Consider the following 20,270-nt stretch of genomic DNA (forward strand, 5'->3'; position numbering starts at 1 on the left):
TTTCTGTCAGAATTCTGTTCGCATTTCCATGCTTACAAAATTCTTGCTTACAAACTTGGAGAGGAGAGGAGGAGGAGCTATTGTAATGAAACTGGTCAGTGGTACAGACTAGTATACAATCTGACGACGTAACTCGTAACTTTAGAATAGAATATGATACCTACGTCAGAATTATGTAACTTTTTCTCAGATTATAAACTGTGTTCATTCTATAATTTCAATGTATCACCTGAGTACTTCCGCCTCGAGTGACATCTCTGCCCAATCTCTTTGCCTTTACAAATGTCTGCTTGTGTCTGTGTATGTGTGGATGGATACATGTGTGTGCGCGAGTGTATACCTGTCCTTTTTTCCCCGTAAGGTAAGTCTTTCCGCTCTCGGGATTGGAATGACTCCTTACCCTCTCTCTTAAAACCCACATCCTTTCGTCTTTCCCTCTCCTTCCCTCTTTCCTGATGAAGCAACCGTTTGATGCGAAACCTTGAATTTTGTGTGTATGTTTGTGTTTGTTTGTGTGTGTCTATCGACCTGCCAGCACTTTCGTTTGGTAAGTCACATCATCTTTGTTTTTATATATATTTTTCCCACGTGGAATGTTTCCCTCTATTATATACATATCAATTATGTAATCACTTAAACAACTCTGTGACATATGCTGATTGTTGTATGCCATTTATACAGGAGGCAGCACCTGCCAAGGGAGTGCAGTTTTAGCCATAGCTAAGGCAGGTAGCCTGTGTTGGTTGTTGGCAGAAATGTGTATTGTTTTTGTTTGTCTGATTGATCTGGTGCAACAAATGAAGAGTAATTACAAAATGGTATTTGGGTTATGATGACTGTAATTATCAAAGATCCAGGCAAAGTTACATCTTTCTCCCAGATGAGTATAATTTCACAATTGCTCTTAGTTGCACATTTACCACTTCAGTTTTTCTCTCTTAGTGATTGACATTGGCATTTATTCCTACAGAATCACCTGTAATTTTATGAAGTTCATTATTTGCAATGATTACAATATTTATTATTTCATGACTTTTGAATGGTAGATGTATTACAAAGGGGAGGCATTAACCACTTGATGATCTGGAACATTCTGCATGAAAATCTTCTATACCCATCTCACCTTTACCGTTGCTAGGAATAAATGATACAGACTTTCAGCCAAGTATAGCTTTCTGTCAATGCATGTTAGGGCAGTGTGCTGTGTTTTTACAGTTCTTGGCGTGTCCCTTATTCACTGAAGAGGCTGATCTTTCACGTGATGGGGCCTTCAATTATCATAACAACCACAGCTGGGCTTGTGATAAACCTCATGAATTGTGACAAGACAGACATCAACAGAGGTTCGGCCTCAACATGTGGGGTGGAATAAATAATGACATCTTATTGGCCCCTACTTCTTTTTACAATGTCTTACAGGGCAAACATATCTACAGTTTCTCAGACACGAGTCACTTCATTTACTTGATGATGTGCTTCTAGACTTCATTTAACGCACAATGGGGCTTCACCTCACTTCACACTGATCGTGCCACAGCGTCACGACAACCAGTTTCTGAACAGGTAGACTGATCGAGGGCAATCCACTACATGGCCTGCCCGATAGCCATATTTATATCAAATGGAATTCTTTTCCTTTGGCGACATTTAAAATCCTTAGTGTATTCAATTGCCATACCCAATCTCGATGCTCTCATGGAGCAAATGGATTTGACAAAATATGGAAAAAATCAGGAGTTTTCCACAATGCACAGTGAAGTACAGAACATAGGATCAGGGGATGCACAAAAGCACGAGGTGATTACTTCAAGTAATTTTTGTAAATGTAAATGTGTTTGGTAAACATACAATTTTCATTCCACGAGTACTGAATCTTTTCATATATGCAAATGTGTTTGGTAAATGTACCAATTAAGGATTTTTGAACAAACTTTGTGTAATATTTTGATGTTGTTGTTGCGGTCTTCAGTCCTGAGACTGGTTTGATGCAGCTCTCTATGCTACTCTATCCTGTGCAAGCTGCTTCATCTCCCAGGACCTACTGCAGGCTACATCCTTCTGAATCTGCTTAGTGTGTTCATCTCTTGGTCTCCCTCTACGATTTTTACCCTCCACACTGCCCTCCAATACTAAATTGGTCATCCCTTGATTCTCAGAACATGTCCTACCAACCGATCCCTTCTTCTAGTCAAGTTGTGCCACAAACTCCTCTTCTCCCCAATTCTATTCAATACCTCCTCATTAGTTATGTGATCTACCCAGCTAATCTTCAGCCTTCTTCTGTAGCACCACATTTCGAAAGCTCCTATTCTCTTTTTGTCTAAACTATTTATCGTCCATGTTTCACTTCCATACATGGCTACATTCCATACAAATACTTTCAGAAATGACTTCCTGACACTTAAATCTATACTCGATGTTAACAAATTTCTCTTCTTCAGAAATGCTTTCCTTGCCATTGCCAGTCTACATTTTATATCCTCTCTACTTTGACCATCATCAGTTATTTTGCTTCCCAAATACCAATACTCATTTACTACTTTAAGCGTCTCATTTCATAATCTAATACCCTCAGCATCACCCGACTTAATTCGACTACATTCCATTATCCTCATTTTGCTTTTGTTGATGTTCATCTTATATCCTCCTTTCAAGACACTGTCCATTCCGTTCAACTGCTCTTCCAATTCCTTTGCTGTCTCTGACAGAATTACAATGTCATCGGCGAACCTCAAAGTCTTTATTTCTTCTCCATGGATTTTAATACCTACTCCGAATTTTTCTTTTGTTTGCTTTATTGCTTGCTCAATATACAAATTGAATAACATTGGGGAGAGGCTGCAACCCTGTCTCACTCCCTTCCCAACCACTGCTTCCCTTTTATGTCCCTCGACTTTTATAACTGCCATCTGGTTTCTGTACAAAATTTTGTATTTTAAAATAGAGAACAAATCCTTAAAGTTTCTGATACTTAATTTATACAACCTGCAGCTTTACATGAATTTAAACTTTTTACACAGGGTTTCCTTTACTCGTAAGACTTCAATCTGGACTGTACTATTGTATGATCTACAAAGAAAATATTTAATAGTAAACATGGGGATTGTTATTTACCATAACCAACCAAATTAGTGGCAGATGTAAATTACATTTTTGTAGTATAATGCAATCAGGTAACATAAACAGCATGCCATATACATTTACTGGCTGAAGAGTTTCTTCAGAGCCGTAATCACAAGTCACTTAAATACAGCAAGATGGTAACATAATGCAAAAGTTGCTTGAAACTTTCATTATTATAGTTCACAAATCAAATAGAAAGTAATGTAATAATGTCTACTAATGAAATTATGGACCATACTTGACTGGAGATGAGATTTTCATGCAAGAAGACTCGAAATTTCTTCAGGAATATCTTTCTTGAGGACGGCTGTGTTTCAGTTCCATCTGCATTATCCAGAAGTTTCCCAAGGAAATTAATTTGCACAGCTTCTACACCTACATCAAACAGAAAACGTTACTGAAACATACTGGGGACAAAAATATAAATATAACTACCAAAGTTAGGTAAGAACTGACTTGCTGCAGCTTCCTTTATTTTTTGACAGGCTTGCAAATAATCTTCCTTGTTTCTTTCAACATCTTCATCAACAACATCTGTTTCCCACCACGGGTTTGTCACAACTTGAGCCAAGCCACCTTCGTCCATTGGTTTAACATGGACAAAATTTGCAAATCTGTAAGGAATAGTAGTAAACAATCAACAGTTATAGCCACTCTCACTGTATGCCTGATGGAAGATGCAAACAATCAGAAAGCTTAAGCACAAATTAAGAAACAATGGATAATGAAAATTACTAATGCCATTTGCAATTGTATAACACAAATTGAAAATACTTTGCAGCACACAGAACAATGAAAGAAAATAGCAAACTACTTGGAAATCATAGCAAACCAACCACTGGTATCTCACAGTAATGGGCACACAAACTTCTTAAAAGAACATAAAAGAAAACTGATACTCAAAGGTACTGCCCCTATCATACACAAAAGAAATAAGAAAACTGTTTAGTTACATAAAAATTGTCACTCTATGACTGTATCATAAGAAAGGGAGATTTTGGTTTAGCAGCTCATTGATAATGAAGCCCTTAAAGATGGTCTTAGCTTAAGTCACAGTAAGCATTCATAGCAGTAAATCAGTTAAGTAGATATGCAAATGGTAGCAGACATATCTTTACTTACAGTACATGCTTATCCTTTAAAAATACAGCAGTACTTATTCTCACTGTACAGTGGTACAGAGTTATTCAGTTTACAAAATCCATTGATATTTGCTAATATTTATTATAAACTTGGAGCAAATAGTCTTCTTTTAACTTGTGATATTGGCCATGGGAGGGTGCATTTGTGTGGCTGTGTGTGAATGTGTGTACTACTGTTAGAAAAAGAGCTGGTGCTTAAAAGCTATTGTGAATGCCATTTTCTGTAGTGTGTTTCAGTGGTGGCCTTTCCCTTAATTTCACACTGATATTATGTAACAATTAAGAGAGTAAGAACATTACCCACCCAGATAGCCACGCATGTTAGAGCACTGCTTTCAGGACTGGGAAGTGTGCTAGCACTGGATTGAATCGACCCAGTGGATTAACAACGAGGGTTAGTGTGCCGGCCATCCTAAGTGATTATTGCGCTCATACCCACGTCCCACTCAGTTATATGACTAGTAAACATTTAGGAAACTTTTGCTCACTTTCACATGAATGACACTATATGTAGACAGTTGGAGTGCAAATTTTCCATACCAGGTGATAACGGGATGGTGACAGGAAGGGATTCCAACCACCCCTTACATTAACCACACCAAATCCATTACTAATCATGCTGACCCTATTCCAAAGTGTGACAAAGGCCTGAGACAAAGAAACAGTAAAGAATTAAATTAAAAATATTAAATATTAAATTTACCAACTGCCAAGCCAGAAACAGTAAGAGAAGGTATGACACACACAAAGTAAAAATCATGGTTGAAACTGTTGTTGTTGTTGTTGTTGTGGTCTTCAGTCCAGACTGGTTTGATGCAGCTCTCCATGGTACTCTATCCTATGCAAACTTCTTCATCTCCCAACATGTACTGCAACCTACATCCTTTTGAATCTGTTTAGTGTATTCATCTCTTGGTCTCCCTCTACGATTTTTACCCTCCACACTGCCCTCCAATACTAAACTGGTGATCCCTTGATGCCTCAGAACATGTCCTACCAACCGATCCCTTCTTCTAGTCAAGTTGTCTCACAAACTCCTCTTCTCCCCAATTCTATTCACTACCTCCTCATTAGTTATGTGATCTACCCACCTAATCTTCAGCATCCTTCTGTGGCACCACATTTCGAAAGCTTCTATTCTCTTCTTGTCTAAACTATTTATCGTCCACGTTTCACTTCCATACATGGCTACACTCCATACAAATACTTTCAGAAATGACTTCCTGACACTTAAATCTATACTCGATGTTAACAAACTTCTCTTCTTCAGAAACGCATTCCTTGCCATTGCCAGTCTACAGTTTATATCTCCTCTATTCCGTCCATCCTCAGGTACTTTGCTCCCCAAATAGCAAAACTCATTTACTACTTTAAGTGTCTCATTTCCTAATCTAATTCCCACAGCATCACCCGACTTAATTCGACTACATTCCATTATCCTCGTTTTGCTTTTGTTGATGTTCATCTTACATCCTCCTTTCAAGACACTGTCCATTCCGTTCAGCTGCTCTTCCAGGTCCTTTGCTGGGCTGTTCCATTTCCTCCAAATAAGGCTAATAATATGTTTGTAGACAGGCATGAGGTGGCGCCGTTGACGATAAACATGACGATGAGGCATAGTGCTTGAATGCTGTTGCAGATAGAGCTCACAGCGGAATGGTTCCACTGGCATGCACTGCCCACTTATATACAGAGCGAGTGACCTTGATTATGTAACGCGCTGATAACGGACATAGACTCTGCACACACCAGCTGGAGTCGTTATCCCGTACGCGCACTGTAGTTGCTTTAGCAGCGCGCTCCGCTGGTGCGCCAGCTTGGTGCCAAGCCAAGTCGGGCGGGTTACGTCACCTACCCGCTATGCACTCAGCGGGCAGTGCGGCACTGTTTTCAAATTATTTCATTGTATACCCGCTCTTGTAGAAAAGTTAGTAATAATGAAAAAATATGTGTATAGATGAAAGGACTTGGTGTACTTGCTGAAAATGTAACTGTAACTGGAGATGTTACTTTGTACTATAATTATTAATAAAGTGTGATCCTTGACCTTTGTAACTGCTAGTCGTACACTGTGAACTGAGGGCCACAAGGAACAACAGTTTGAAAAAATTGGAAAACATAGCACCGCATTGCCCACTGAGCGCCTAGTGATTAGGTGACTTAACCCGCCCGACTTGGCTCGGTGCCAGACCGGCGAACCAGCGAAGTGCACTGCTAAAGCGACTACAGCGCGCGTACAGGATAACGACTGGGGCTGTTGCGTACATAGTCTAAGTCCGTTATCAGCGCGTTACATAATCAAGGTCATTCGCTCTGTATAGAAGTGGGCAGTGCGTGCCAGCGGAACCAATCCGCAGTGAGCTCTATCTGCAACGGATGTCGCTACTGGAAATTCTGGTAGTGGTTGGTTTAACCTAGCCATTGTTCATTGTGAAAACGCCTCCCTTCCTGAACTCGAATGCTTCACCGATCGAGATGTTATCGCCAATCTCATTGGCGAACCTCAAAGTTTTAATTTCTTCTCCATGGATTTCAATTCCTACGCCGAATTTTTCTTTTGTTTCCTTTACTGCTTGCTCAGTATACAGATTGAATTACATCAGGGATATGCTACAACCTTGTCTCACTCCATTCCCAACCACTGCTTCCCTTTCATGCCCCTCGACTCTTATAACTGCCATCTGGTTTCTGTACAAATTGTAAATAGCCTTTCGCTCCCTGTATTTCACCCCTGCCACCTTCAGAATTTGAAAGAAGGTATTCCAGTCAACATTGTCAAAAGCTTTCTCTAAGTCTACAAATGCTAGAAATGTAGGTTTACCGTAATCTATTTTCTAAGATAAGTCGTAGGTTCAGTATTGCCTCACGTGTTCCAACATTTCTAAGGAATCCAAACCGACCTACCCCAAGGTCGGCTTCTACCAGTTTTTCCATTTGTCTGTAAAGAATTCGTGTTAGTATTTTGCAGCCATGGCTTATTAAACTGATAGTTCGGTAATTTTCACATATGTCAACACCTGCTTTCTTTTCGATTGGAATTATTATATTCTTCTTGAAGTCTGAGGGTATTTCGCCTGTCTCATACATCTTGCTCACCAAAAGGTAGAGTTTTGTCAGGACTGGCTCTCCCAAGGCTGTCAGTAGTTCTAATGGAATGCTGTCTACTCCCGGGCCCTTATTTCGACTTAGATCTTTCAGTGCTCTGTCAAACTCTTCACGCAGTTTCATATCTCCCATTTCATCTTCATCTACATCCTCTTCCATTGCCATAGTATTGTCCTCAAGAACATCGCCCTTGTATAGACCCTCTATATACTCCTTCCACCTTTCTGTTTTCCCTTCTTTGCTTAGAACTGGGTTTCCATCAAAGCTCTTGATATTCATGCAAGTGGTTCTCCTTTCTCCAAAGGTCTCTTTAATTTTCCTATAAGCAGTATCTATCTTACCCCTAGTGAGATAAGCCTCTACATCCTTACATTTATCCTCTAGCCATCCCTGCTTAATCATTTTGCACTTCCTGTCGATCTCATTTTTGAGACATTTGTATTCCTTTTTGCCTGCTTCATTTACTGCATTTTTTATATTTCCTCCTTTTATGAATTAAATTCAGTATCTCTTCTGTTACCCAAGGATTTCTATTAGCCCTCGTCTTTTTACCTACTTGATCCTAGTTGCAAAAATTTCTTTATCAGTAGAAAGATAAAATAGGATTTTAATATGAATTTTAAAAACTGGAAAAATGTACAGGTGCTGTTGTAAAAGAAAAGTGACTCCACAACTTCACTTCAAAAAGATTACCATTGCATATATGAATGAAATGAAAGACACTTAATTCAGCATGAAATGTTACTACCTATACATCCTGAGCACAACACAAATTTGAGGTACTAACATAAATAATGATGTACGAGCAATAAGATTTAAAAGATAGGTAGAGCTCAATGGAAACTAATAGTTATACACTTTCGATAAAAATAACCCATCCAGTTTAGGATTTTCAACAATTCCATCCATTCGTATATTTTACCTTCTCTTTTTCCCAATTCCTATAACATATTATCCATGAAATGAGAAATTGTACTGTTACCAATGTCAGAGAATCATGTCAGTTTCTGACTGCATGTACGTTAACAGAACCCAAGTCTTCTTTTTTTAGTGACCAGTATTTGGACACTCATTTGTGGACTTTTCTTGACGATCAGGTCTTTAAGAACACGCTGCTTATTTGCTGTCAAGTCATTCTCTTCCAACGAGATGTAGAAGGACATATAGGGTGATTAGCAAACCTCTGTAGCATCCCTTGTCACCTAACCAACCTTGCAGCCACTACTTCTGACAGAAGCAGCTCCTTGACAGGCCTCACATGGTCTGATACAATTCTCCCATCAGGGAAAATAGCTGGTAGCAGGAATTCGTCCACATTCTCCACGTGGCAGTCTAACATGCTGAATGCTCAGCAAGGGAGATGGACAGGCAGTCCTTTTTAATTTCAGTATTGTTAAGCAATTTGTGGTAAGTGTATGCACACTTACATATATAAACAGTACCAACACGGATTTTATAAAGGTATTAAATTTCCTGATATGTGAATTAATAAACTTCCAAAGAACTCTGAATATGACTGATTATTTGAATAGAATAATTATTGGGTACACAAACAAAGAGTAAACAAGTTTAAAAAGTTTGCACTAATATTAAAACGTAATTTTTTCCTCATTTTTTCAGCAGGTTCAGTCACACTGTCAGCCGTTAGTCACTGACATCACAGAACAAATCACCACCATCACAAGTTCTACTTAGGAACTGAAATGAGACTACCTTCACGTCCCTATCTAAAATTCCCTCCTCATGTCAACATTCTCTGAAGGGGTCAATTTAGCTCGAATTTTTAACTTTCTGGCCTTCATACTGTTATGCATATACCCATTTCCAGTAGTAAACTGCCCTTTAAAAATTACTACAAATGAGTTTCCTATATCAGATTAAATTTAACATTAATATGTTACCTGATTTATATTAGCAACTAAGGGGAAAGCCATTTGTTAATAATCCAACTTTGAAATTTCATTATGTGAACTGTGCAGCCATGTTGCACCATGCATTCTTGGAAATTTACTTCTTCCCTATATTTGAAAAGCTACAATGTTTATTCATTATGATTATTTAAAATGATAGTTCTAATAGAGAGCAAACCAAACACCGATCACAATAGCTTATTCAAAGTAATTTGTTTATAATTAACTGTACTGTAAAATTCATTGAAATATTACATGAAATTAAGTAAAATCTTCCAAACTGAATATCAGAACATGTAGGGCTATATGTGGCCCATTTTTTGATGTAAGTAACAAAAAACATCTAATGACTTAATTGTTATTTCGTAAATCTTACATTTAACAATGTATTCAATTGTTTGGTTTTATACAAAAGGAAGTGACACATGATCCACAGCAGGCAGTGGGTATTAAGTCGAAGGGAGACAGTCGGAGGCAATGAGAGAGTCAGTCAATCAGTGAGTCTGCATTATTGTCTTTCGGAAGCTGCTTGTGAGATTCTTTCAAAGGCTGTCAGACAAGAAATGTACATATCATCAATGTGCATCCAAATCGGTCATAGCACAAAACAAGGAATGTGATATACTCTGTGTTTTATACAAAAATTAGTACATCAGCAATATCGAACACTGGGGCTTTCTGAAGCAAAACCATCCAAGTTGAGATCTCATCATATGAAGCAGCTAAGTTTTTATGTGAACTTTCATTAACTGTGATTGAAATTTTCTAGTTTTCATTCTGCATACTTGAGAATGGTGGAGGCCCAAACTATTAAGTTGTTCCAATGGTATGATTGAGAATTCACTGTCACCACTGTCCAATTATAGATAAAACTACAAAAACTGAAATTTTATTCTCACTCTGTGTCAGTGGTAATTAAAATGATCTCTCCTATCACACATTTAAGGGCGGCATTTCAGAATGGTAAACTGAGCTAGGTTCCCTGTGCTATTCAACTAGTCATGGAGTTGGGCGATTTGGTTGAAGGTACTATCACATCATTTTGAGAGAGAATCAACATCTGTCTCATGGTGAATGTGAGCTTATTTTCACCTATCTAATAGCTATCTGTAATTAAAATAAATGCTACAGTTCATACATTTGATGTTCACTGTATCTGTAGACCTTCTCTTGAATAAAGCCAGAGACTACTTTGGGCATTTTGTACATCAAAAGTACACAAATATGAAAGGAAGGAAGGAAGGAAGATTTGGGTTTAACGTCCTGTCAACATCGAGGTCATTAGAGACGGAGTACAAGCTCAGATTGTGTCAAGGATGTGGAAGGAAATCAGCCTTGCCCTTTCAAAGGAACCATCCCGACATTTGCCTGAAGCAATTTTGGGAAATCATGGAAAACATAAATCTGGACAGCTAAACACAGGTTTAAACCATTGTCCTCCCAAATGCCAGTCCAGTGTACAGAAATATGGATGTATATTTTAACAGATGAAGACAGTGTTATCCATATTGATTTTATAGAAAAAGGTGTAACAATAAAATCAATTCATTACATGCAAGATACTTTAAGGCACCCATGTGGCACTAAACTAAAGAATTACTTTAATTATGACATCAATAATAAAGTAAGGGTAGTAGTGAGGAAGCATCATGATGCCTTCACTGTCATCAAAATCATGTTTAGTTATGTGATGATGTTGCAAAAGTAATACATACAATTAAAGATGAGATTCTAAACAAAATTCCTATGGTTGGGTTATTAAATGATTTCCTCTTAATGGCACAATGTCCACACCACCATAACTTCTCAGCTCATAGATGGATGGAACTCCATTGAAATCTTCTAAGGTATATCTGCAGTTTTTCATGTTCATTGTCACTGAAGGTAAAAATCTATTAAGATGTTAGTTGTGTCAATGTTCCTCTTCAATTTTTTCTACACGATTGACATTTTGACCCCTCTTCTGGGAATTTCTTGCAGAGTGCTCAGCTATCTGTGGTACCAGATGATCCTGAAGTAGAGCCCAGTAGAGAGGTCAAAACATTGACTGTGTAGAAAATACTGAAACGGAACATGATACAGCCTAACAACCTAGAAGACTTTACCTTCGACTTCTAAAGCAAGGTATAATGTCATATCATCAGACAAGAACTGTATTTTTTGAGTTGTAACAAATCATCTAAGGCCTAAATCATAGTGACAGGACTAACATACAAACTATGGTTGACATGATTATGTATCCTGCACACCACTCTACACAGAAATTATCCACTTTCTACTTGTGCATGACTAAATAGTTACTAGGTGCCACAAAACACACTGAATTTTTGCTGTATGACAGATATGAGCCAGAAAAGGGTAACAAAACTTCAGTTTATGCAAAATAAGAAGTTAACTGTGAGTAGAGTCAGATATACTTTTCCGACACTCAGGCTGACAATGAAGGAGCCATAAAGAAACTGCAATTGACATACATATGACAAACCACTCACTCACCTCACTTTATCAAACAGCACATTTTCCAACAGATAGTGCCTTGTTCGTGGGTGGCTAACCAAATGGGTAAGCATTACGAGGCTCCTCTTTTGACTAGCATAATCGAGATCAAACGAAACATGGCGATAGCAAGCAAGTAAGCATGATGCTATACTTTCCAGACACTGCTTTATTTCATGCTCCTGGAAGAGATTATAGTTCTTAAGCAAGCATATTCTCACCCAACAGCAGTTAAAAACTATTTAAGAATCATACAAAGTACCTCAAGAAATGCCCACAATAAATCCATGAAAATTAAAAATTTATGTTTCTTTTCCCTTGTGTTTCCTTCTGGTTGCATATAATCTGCAGGCACACCACACAACAGCTCTAAAAAGGGTAACAAGCATGCTTCTGAAATATATGATGACAGCAGCAATGGAGCCAATGGGTCTATCAAAACACCAGCTAATCCCATTAGTAATGCCTGGTTTGATGTCACATCCTCTAAGTTCCGAGTAGAATTCTGTTCAAGATACAGACTACAGAATTAATTTTTGACACAAATATACAGGCAGGATATACATATATATATAAGCAATGCTTTAGTAACATAACAAATAAGTAAAATGCAAAACAACATACATAGAAAACTACACATTATGAGATCATAATAAGAAATATTTCCTATTTAAAACATGAAATATTTCACAGTTAATAAATCTTACTAACTTCATAACTCTGTTCAAAAACCGTAAGAAGCTGCAGCAGCCATTTGAATAGCATATTGGCTTTGTCTAAGTCATGATGTGGAACTTCCTGAATTGGCTGATATCCTTCCACTGGATAACGAAATGGTGTAGACCCAAAATTTGCAACCAGGTTTTCAGTGAACGCTAAGCTTACTGCAGGGAAATAGACCATTCCAGGTCCTAATTTAACATCAGAGAAGGCTTCTCCCATTGTGTGGCCATTCCTAAACATATCAAAGTAAATTACAGCATTAAGAACAAGACACTTTAATTTTCAAAATTATTTGTATATTAAGGAAAATGTGACATCATTAAGGATAAAACATTGCTGCAAAGTAAAAGAGTTAAAGAAGTTTCAAAAAAAATTAACTAATCAATCAATTAAAAGTTTTAAAAAATCTGAAAATCAAACACACTGAGTAAAGATAGACAGAACCCATACACTTATCTGGCATAAGCAAATGGTTGCATTACACAGTATTGACAGATTCACGTACAAGACAAAAAGACTGAAAATATGGAACTTTACAGGTATTTGTAGCAAAATCAACCAGGACTCAAAGAGTCAAAAGAAGCACAGCCCAACAGCTATGTGATACAGTCTTCCCTTTCTTCATATCTGGAATGGCTTTACATACCATCAGAAACTTCAGTCATCAACAATACATTCTCCATCACAATTTACAACACTCTGTCAACAGCGAGACAGCTTCTCGATTCCACAACTGTAGAAATTACATGGCTTTGAGGTGAAGTACCCATCGAGCCACGTTCAGAGCACATTTTCATCCAGAAAGGAAGTTCCCTGAATATTGCTCAATAAAGCAGAAAAGGTGAAAATCTGTGGGCACAAGACCAGGTGAATAAGGTGGACGTAGAATGATTTCCCAACCAAACTCCTGTATTTGTCAATTCCAGTAAAATTTACCAACAGGTGTGTATTTTAAGATATTATTTTATTTTATTCTGAAGGCAACCAGTTTCAGCATTTCATTATGCCATCTTCAGGCCCCATACACATCTATCCAAATAAACGAACTTGTTGTATAGCTCCATAAATCACTGGATATCATGAATTCAATCGTTATACAATTGTTTCATTTGAAGATGTGATAGCAACTGCTGTTGCTGTCAGTTACTATTACATCTTCAAATGAAGCAATTGTGTAATGATTGAATTCATTATATCCAGTGATTTATGGCACTATATGACAAGTTCGTTTACTTGGATAGATGCATATGGAGCCTGAAAATGGCAATATTAAATGCCGAAACTGGTTGCCTTCAAAATAAAATAAAGTAATGTTTTAAAGTACACGGCTGTTGATAAATTTTATCGATGCTCACAATTACTTAACCAGCTGATGTCCCCTGGTCAAGATGGACCAATAGAGATTGAAACTCCTGTATAGTGGTTTTTGTCAGTCTAGCAGAACATGGGTGGACATTACTGTGGACTAGCATCACTTCATGCAGTGTTCCTAGGTGTTACTCTTGGACTGCATCTGCAAGACATCTCAGTTATTGACAGTAAATGTTAGCAGTGATGTTTACATCTCGGGGAAGCAATTTGTAGTACACCACTTTGTCACTGTTCCACCAGATGCATAAAACCATCTTTTGTGGATGTTCACATGTCTTTGTACGGGAAGTTGCTGCTTTGTTTGGGATTAACCATTCCTTCCTTTCCCTTATGTTAGCATCAAGACACCATTTCTCATAACCAATAATGATACAGAATAGGAATGTTCAGTGTTGTTCATGAGCCAATTGATGACAAGCAAGTAGAGATGCACATATGGCCACCCACTGATTTTTGTAATTTTGGCTTAAAGCATGCAGTACCCATACACCCGATATTTGAACCTTCCCTACTGCCTGCAAATGTTGCACAATGGTGGAATGATCACAGTTCATCGTATTTGCCAGTTCTCAAGTACACTGATGTGGATCAGTGTGGATTCAAGCGTTTAAATGATCTTCATCAAACCACGAAGGTCATCCTGAACACGGAGAGCCACTAATGTCAAAACGATCCCATTTAAAATGAGAATGACATTTTCTTGCTCTGCTCTGAACAATGGGATTATCCCCATACATGGTGCAAACAAAATGATCTTTTGGCATCCCCTTTGAGGTTTGGCTGCCGTACTGCAAGTCTTTTTAGTTGATGCCACTTCGGCGACTTGGATGTCAATGATGATGAAATGATGATGAAGGACACACAACACAAAGTCCCCTGCCAGGAATCAAACCCAGGTCCCTTGCATGGTAGGCAGTAATGCTACCGCTGCACTACGGGGTGGACATATGGCGCAAATGTTTCTATCTGACTCCATTGCTGTCACCCCTCTACTGAACTCAAACAGAAGAATATGTCGGAAATGTTAGAATTTCTCCACTTGACACTCCATTTTCTAGCTGCCACAGTTCCACTCACTATCTCCAAATGACAAGATGTAAACTCAATGGCAATAGTAAACAACAAATAAAAAATGACAACAGATAAATAAAAACCACAGCAACAGGCATACCAACATGCAAAACAAAAACATTACAAACTTATACACCAATCTAATATTTGTGTTTATGATTCATCTCCTGAACTACATCAAAATTTAAAGAAATCTTGAAATGCATGTAGAATTACGTCTCTGTTATTGTAACTGTGCTACATTAACTCATGAGATGTGGTGTCTATCTTTTTTCTTTTTTTTCCTTGCCAAATTTTCATACTATCTTTTCTCGTCCTTTAGAAAACACTTATCATATTCTGTCATGTTTTTAACATTGTTTTATTGAAACTCTTCCCCTCTTTTTTAAATGATGCCCGATAGCATTTATGTGCTTTCTTCTTGCCTACAACAGCTTTTGCTCCTTGCACAAGTACCTTCCTAAAATAATTGCCCGCTTTAGCTATCAATCCACTTCGTAAATCTTTTCATACCCTAGATTTCTGGCTTTCTGTTGGTAAGGGTGTTTCCTTTCAGTTTTGTATGTATTTTTACTCTGTTTTTTTATGATCACTTGCAGTTCAGAAGCAGTTTAGGACTGTCACAACCAGCACAACTTCTTTATTATTTGATAAAATGCAGTCAGTTTCATTTTGACATGACAATCAGCTGTGTAAATATTTCCTTTATTACGTACAACCAGTTTCAGTCACTGGCCACTATCACTGTCTCAACATCAACAACTAAAACTTACACATTACAAAAATGTACAATGAGATGTTTGTGCAGTGCAAATGCTGCCAGTACATTGTGGAACTGACATAAATGAAATGCGCATTAGAACAGTTTTGTAGTTTGAAATCCTATTACGCTTCCACATTGTACATTCAGAAAATGCCAAACACAAATAGAATGGAAATAATGTTATTGAAAACATGAAGTAAGGAGGCAGTCTGAGAAATTACGAGTGCCAGAAAATTAAGTTTAGCCAGAAGTGGTGTACCATACACTAAAATAAATACAATGTCAGATTGGTTAAAAGTGAACAGGGACCATAAACAAAAGACTCTCTCATAAAGGTATGCATATATACAAATATGTAGTGCACATAGTTGGTGCAAAGATTGTAAGGTCCAAACAATTTGCCAATAAACATATTTTCAATTATATTATTTCTATTCCATTTGTTTTCAGCGTTTCCTCATTATACAACGATGGCCTCCAAAATTGTTCTGATGCACAACTGACATATGAAACTTTTGGAAGTATTTGGGGCAGTCATAAAGTTTTAACTATCATAAGATTAAGGTTAGGCAATTAATATTTTATTTGTTTGCAGTTCTGACACACATCAAACTCCCCACGCCACAGAATGATAGGCATGGCTAGAGCAGCAAAAATAAAATGGTGCACCCCAGAAATAAAGTGGAGTATCTGCAGCAGTAGCAGAGTTGCAGATAAAATCAAATGACTTCTTTGGCCTTCCAGAGTGACCCGAAACAGCTGTGACATTCCTGGCACTACCATCAAAAAACAAAATGGGCTACGCCATTTTATTCTGGTTCCTTTAGCAACCTACGGTTCAGATTTTATAATGTGTACCAAGACTACAGACATATATTAGCAAACAAACAAACAAAAATTAATTATGTAATTTTATTTGTTCAAAGTGATAACCAAAACTTTATGACTATCCCTCAGTATGTTCCACAATTTATGAACAAAATTTAATCCATTTTTGTAATTTTACTGTTTTGTAACTACATTTCTGATAAATGTTCTACATTTCATTTGGTTTTACTTACTCCACTAACCTTCCTTCACATTTTGAAATTTTAACAATTTATTGTTTCTATACAAAAAAGTATCAGAAGATTTCTATTATCACCAATATCACAAGAAATTGCGCTTTTCAGTACATTTATCTCCAACAATGTTACCCATGGTACACTTGCATGTCACAGTGAGAAGAGTTTGGCAAGTAATGTGAACAATTTCCAATCATGGCAGAGCTATGAACACAACAATCTCAGTACACATCCGAGTGCTTCTGAATCTCTGGGTCTGGTGTCAGTACAATCTGCTTATATCCGTTCACATTCCAAAAGACCTGGCAGCCAGTCTTTGTGTCAACAGACATACATTTCATCTCCAGTCATATTTTCATTGAAATGAAATGAAATGAATGTACGGCATTGTTGGCCGGAAGGCCCCATGCAGGGGAGTTCGGCCGCTGTATTACAAGTCCTTTTTTTTAGTTGATGCCACTTCGGCAACTTGCGGGTCAATGATGATGAAAATGATGATGGACACACAACACCTAGTCTCCTGCCAAGAATCGAACCTGGGCCCTATTTTGGTAAACAGCAAAGTATTCATAATTTAATTACACTTAAGTAAATCCAGCTGAAAAAAATTAAATAATTTTCTATTTGGTATTTCATTCCAAAAACTTTAAATATGAACCTTCCTGGCAGATAAAAACTGTGTGCCAGACCGAGACTTGAACTCAATACCTTTGCCTTTTGTGGACAAGTACTCTACCGACTGAGCTACCCAAGCATGATTCACAACTCAGAGTCACGACTAACAGCCCAGGCCGTGGCTACGCCAAGTCTCCACAGTATCCTTCCTTCCAGGAGTACTACTCTTGCAAGGTTCACAGGAGAGCTTCTGTGAAGTTTGGAAAGTAGAAGATGAGGTACTAGGGGAAGTAAAGCTGTGAAGATAGGTCACTAGTTACTCTTAAATAGCTCAGTTGGTAGAGACTTGCCTGCAAAAGGCAAAGGTCCCACATTCGAGTCTCAGTTCGAGTCTCGGTCCAGTACACCGTTTTAATCTGCCAAAATGTTTCATATCAGTGCACACTCAGTTGCAGAGTGAAAATTTCATTCTGGAAACTAAGAATATCCATTAACTGAATTTTGGGATATTGCTTTTACTTCCTGTGGAAACTAAAAAAAATAATTTTATCACATCAAACAAATTCTCTTCTTCATTATGATTAAGGGTAACTAGTAAAACTATTTTTGTAAATGCAGCTGTACCTGTGGAACCCTACAGCACCTCTGTCTAAATCAATTGTGCAGCCAATAATATCACCACTCAGCCACGGTTCACCATATTTGTAGGTGGAAACATTCCATTTTCGCACCCGGTTGCCATCATAAGCGTATGAGTGGAGAGTATCACCTAAAAATACAATAAAAAGAAAAACAAAGCTTTGTTAGTTACACTCTAATTTCAGTTTCATCCAAAATTTAAAATCTGTATGTACAGCTATACTCCGCAGCCACGTTACAGTGCATGGCAGAGGGTACTTTGTGTACGACTGTCAATACCCCCTTTTCCGGTTCCAGCTGCTTACAGTTCACGAGAAGAACAATTGCTGGTAAGCCTCGGTTTGCACTCAAATCTCTCTAATTTTATGTTCACGGCCTTATCACAAGATATATGTAGGAAGAACATATACAAACTCAGAATTTTAAGAGTAGACCATACTGTGATGCATAATGCCACTCTTGCAAAGTCTGCTACTGGAGTTGGTTGATCAAGTCTGATCTTTTGTAATTACTAAACATCGATCCTCTTCAGGTCTTCCTGCATTTCACTACAATTTTCTAGCATTGCAACTTATCTGCATACAATGGCATCATCCACAAAAAGCCTCCTGGAACTTCCAACATTACTTACTGTGTCATTTATGTATATTATGAAAAATAATGGACTATTACACTCCCTTAGGACACGCCTGTGTTATTTTGATGTCTGAAGACCTCTTTCCATTCAGAATGACATGCTGTGTTCTGGTTTGTTTGCTGGGAGCATTTTAGTCCAATGACACAGTTGGTCTCATATTCTGTAAGCATCAGTTGGTGCTAATGCAAAACTGTATTGAGTGCTCTCTGGAAGTCAAAGAACATGGCATCTACCTGGGCAACTGTATCTATTGCTTTCTGGGTCTCATGGATGAATGGAGTGAGATGGGTCTTACATAACTGTTGTTCTCAGAACCCATAGTATTCCCTATAGAGGAGATTTTTGGTCTCCAGAAATGTCATAATAAGCAACCATAAAACATGTTCCAAAATTCAACAACAGATTGACATCAGAGACGTAGACCTATAATTTTGTTAAGTCTGTTCAACAACCCTTCTTGTAAATGGGAATTAACCATGTTTTTCCCAATCATTAGCAACATATCTTTGCTCAAAAGAACTATGGTGCACTGCTGCTAGAAGAGGGGTGAGTTCTTTTGTATACTATGTGTAGCATCAAACTGGCATCCCATAAGTTTCAGTGGCCTTTCCTCTAGTGAGAGATTTCAGTTGCTTTTCTATCCCTTGGTCACTTATTTCAATATATGCCATTTTGTCATTTGTGCAACAATTTAAAGGAAAAACTATATTGCAATCTTCTCCTGTGAAATAGTTTTGGAAAAAGATGTTTAGTATTTTAGCCTTTTTCTTCCATCCTCTGCTTCTAAGCTATTATGGTCACAGAGTACTTGGACATAAGGCTTCGATTTGCTGCTTTAACATACGATTTTCTGTCAAGTCGGTACAGAGATTTGGACTTTCGAATTCATGTATAGCGCTTCTTACACTAATTTTGGGTTGTGTGTGAGGCTTTGCCTATGTTTAAATTTGGAGTGGAGCTCTCTTTGCTTTCACAACAGATTTCCAACATGGTAGTCAGAGCAAGGTGGGCCTTTTCCATTCCTCATACAATGTTGCCTGGCACGTACCGGTCTGAAGTGTATTATACAATGGAAAGACCAAGTTGGAATGTCAACAATGTTAGGAAAAGGATAAATTGCTACTCACCGTAAAGATGACCTGTCGAGTTGAGAACAGGTGCAACAATGTCTTTTCTTTGTGCCTGTCTGCAACTCAATGGGTCATCTTTATGGTGAGTAGCATTCTTTTCCTAATATTGTTAAAGTGTATTATACAATGCTCTTGAATTTTGTCTACTGATGCTCAACACTGCTAGTGCTGAAGGTAAAATTTTCACCTTGACCTATCAGGTGATTTGAAATCTGTCTCTTGTCACTCTTGCTAAACAGAAAGATCTTCCTAACTTTCCTCATATTCCTACTTACAGCTGTAATTCAGTGGTACTGAAACATCCTATAATAACTGACTCCCTCTTCCACGCAAACTGATTCAAAAAGTTCAGGTCTGTTTGTCACCAGCAGATCTAAGACATTATCTTCATGAGTCAGTTCTCTTATTAACTGCTCAAGGTAATTTTCAGATAAGGCACTTAGATCAATTTATTTCCCTCAATTCTCTGTCCCTACTACCT

At 37.8% G+C, this 20,270-nt stretch overlaps 1 protein-coding gene across 3 annotated transcripts in view; it reads right to left on the reverse strand.

The window, feature by feature from the left end:
* Positions 1-20,270, reverse strand: part of LOC126094933 (E3 ubiquitin-protein ligase RNF123-like) — a 203,476-nt gene that overhangs the window by 141,370 nt on the left and 41,836 nt on the right. For all 3 annotated transcript variants that reach the window (XM_049909600.1, XM_049909583.1, XM_049909591.1), the window contains exons 5-10: positions 18,008-18,152; positions 12,488-12,731; positions 12,039-12,281; positions 11,777-11,958; positions 3,580-3,737; positions 3,362-3,498 (exon numbers count right to left, since the gene is read on the reverse strand). In XM_049909600.1, coding sequence (XP_049765557.1) covers positions 3,362-3,498; positions 3,580-3,737; positions 11,777-11,958; positions 12,039-12,281; positions 12,488-12,731; positions 18,008-18,152 — 1,109 coding nt within the window. The remainder of the gene's footprint in view (positions 1-3,361; positions 3,499-3,579; positions 3,738-11,776; positions 11,959-12,038; positions 12,282-12,487; positions 12,732-18,007; positions 18,153-20,270) is intronic.

The sequence above is a fragment of the Schistocerca cancellata genome, chromosome 1, assembly GCF_023864275.1.
Source record: "Schistocerca cancellata isolate TAMUIC-IGC-003103 chromosome 1, iqSchCanc2.1, whole genome shotgun sequence".
Classification (NCBI taxonomy): Eukaryota; Metazoa; Arthropoda; class Insecta; order Orthoptera; family Acrididae; genus Schistocerca; species Schistocerca cancellata.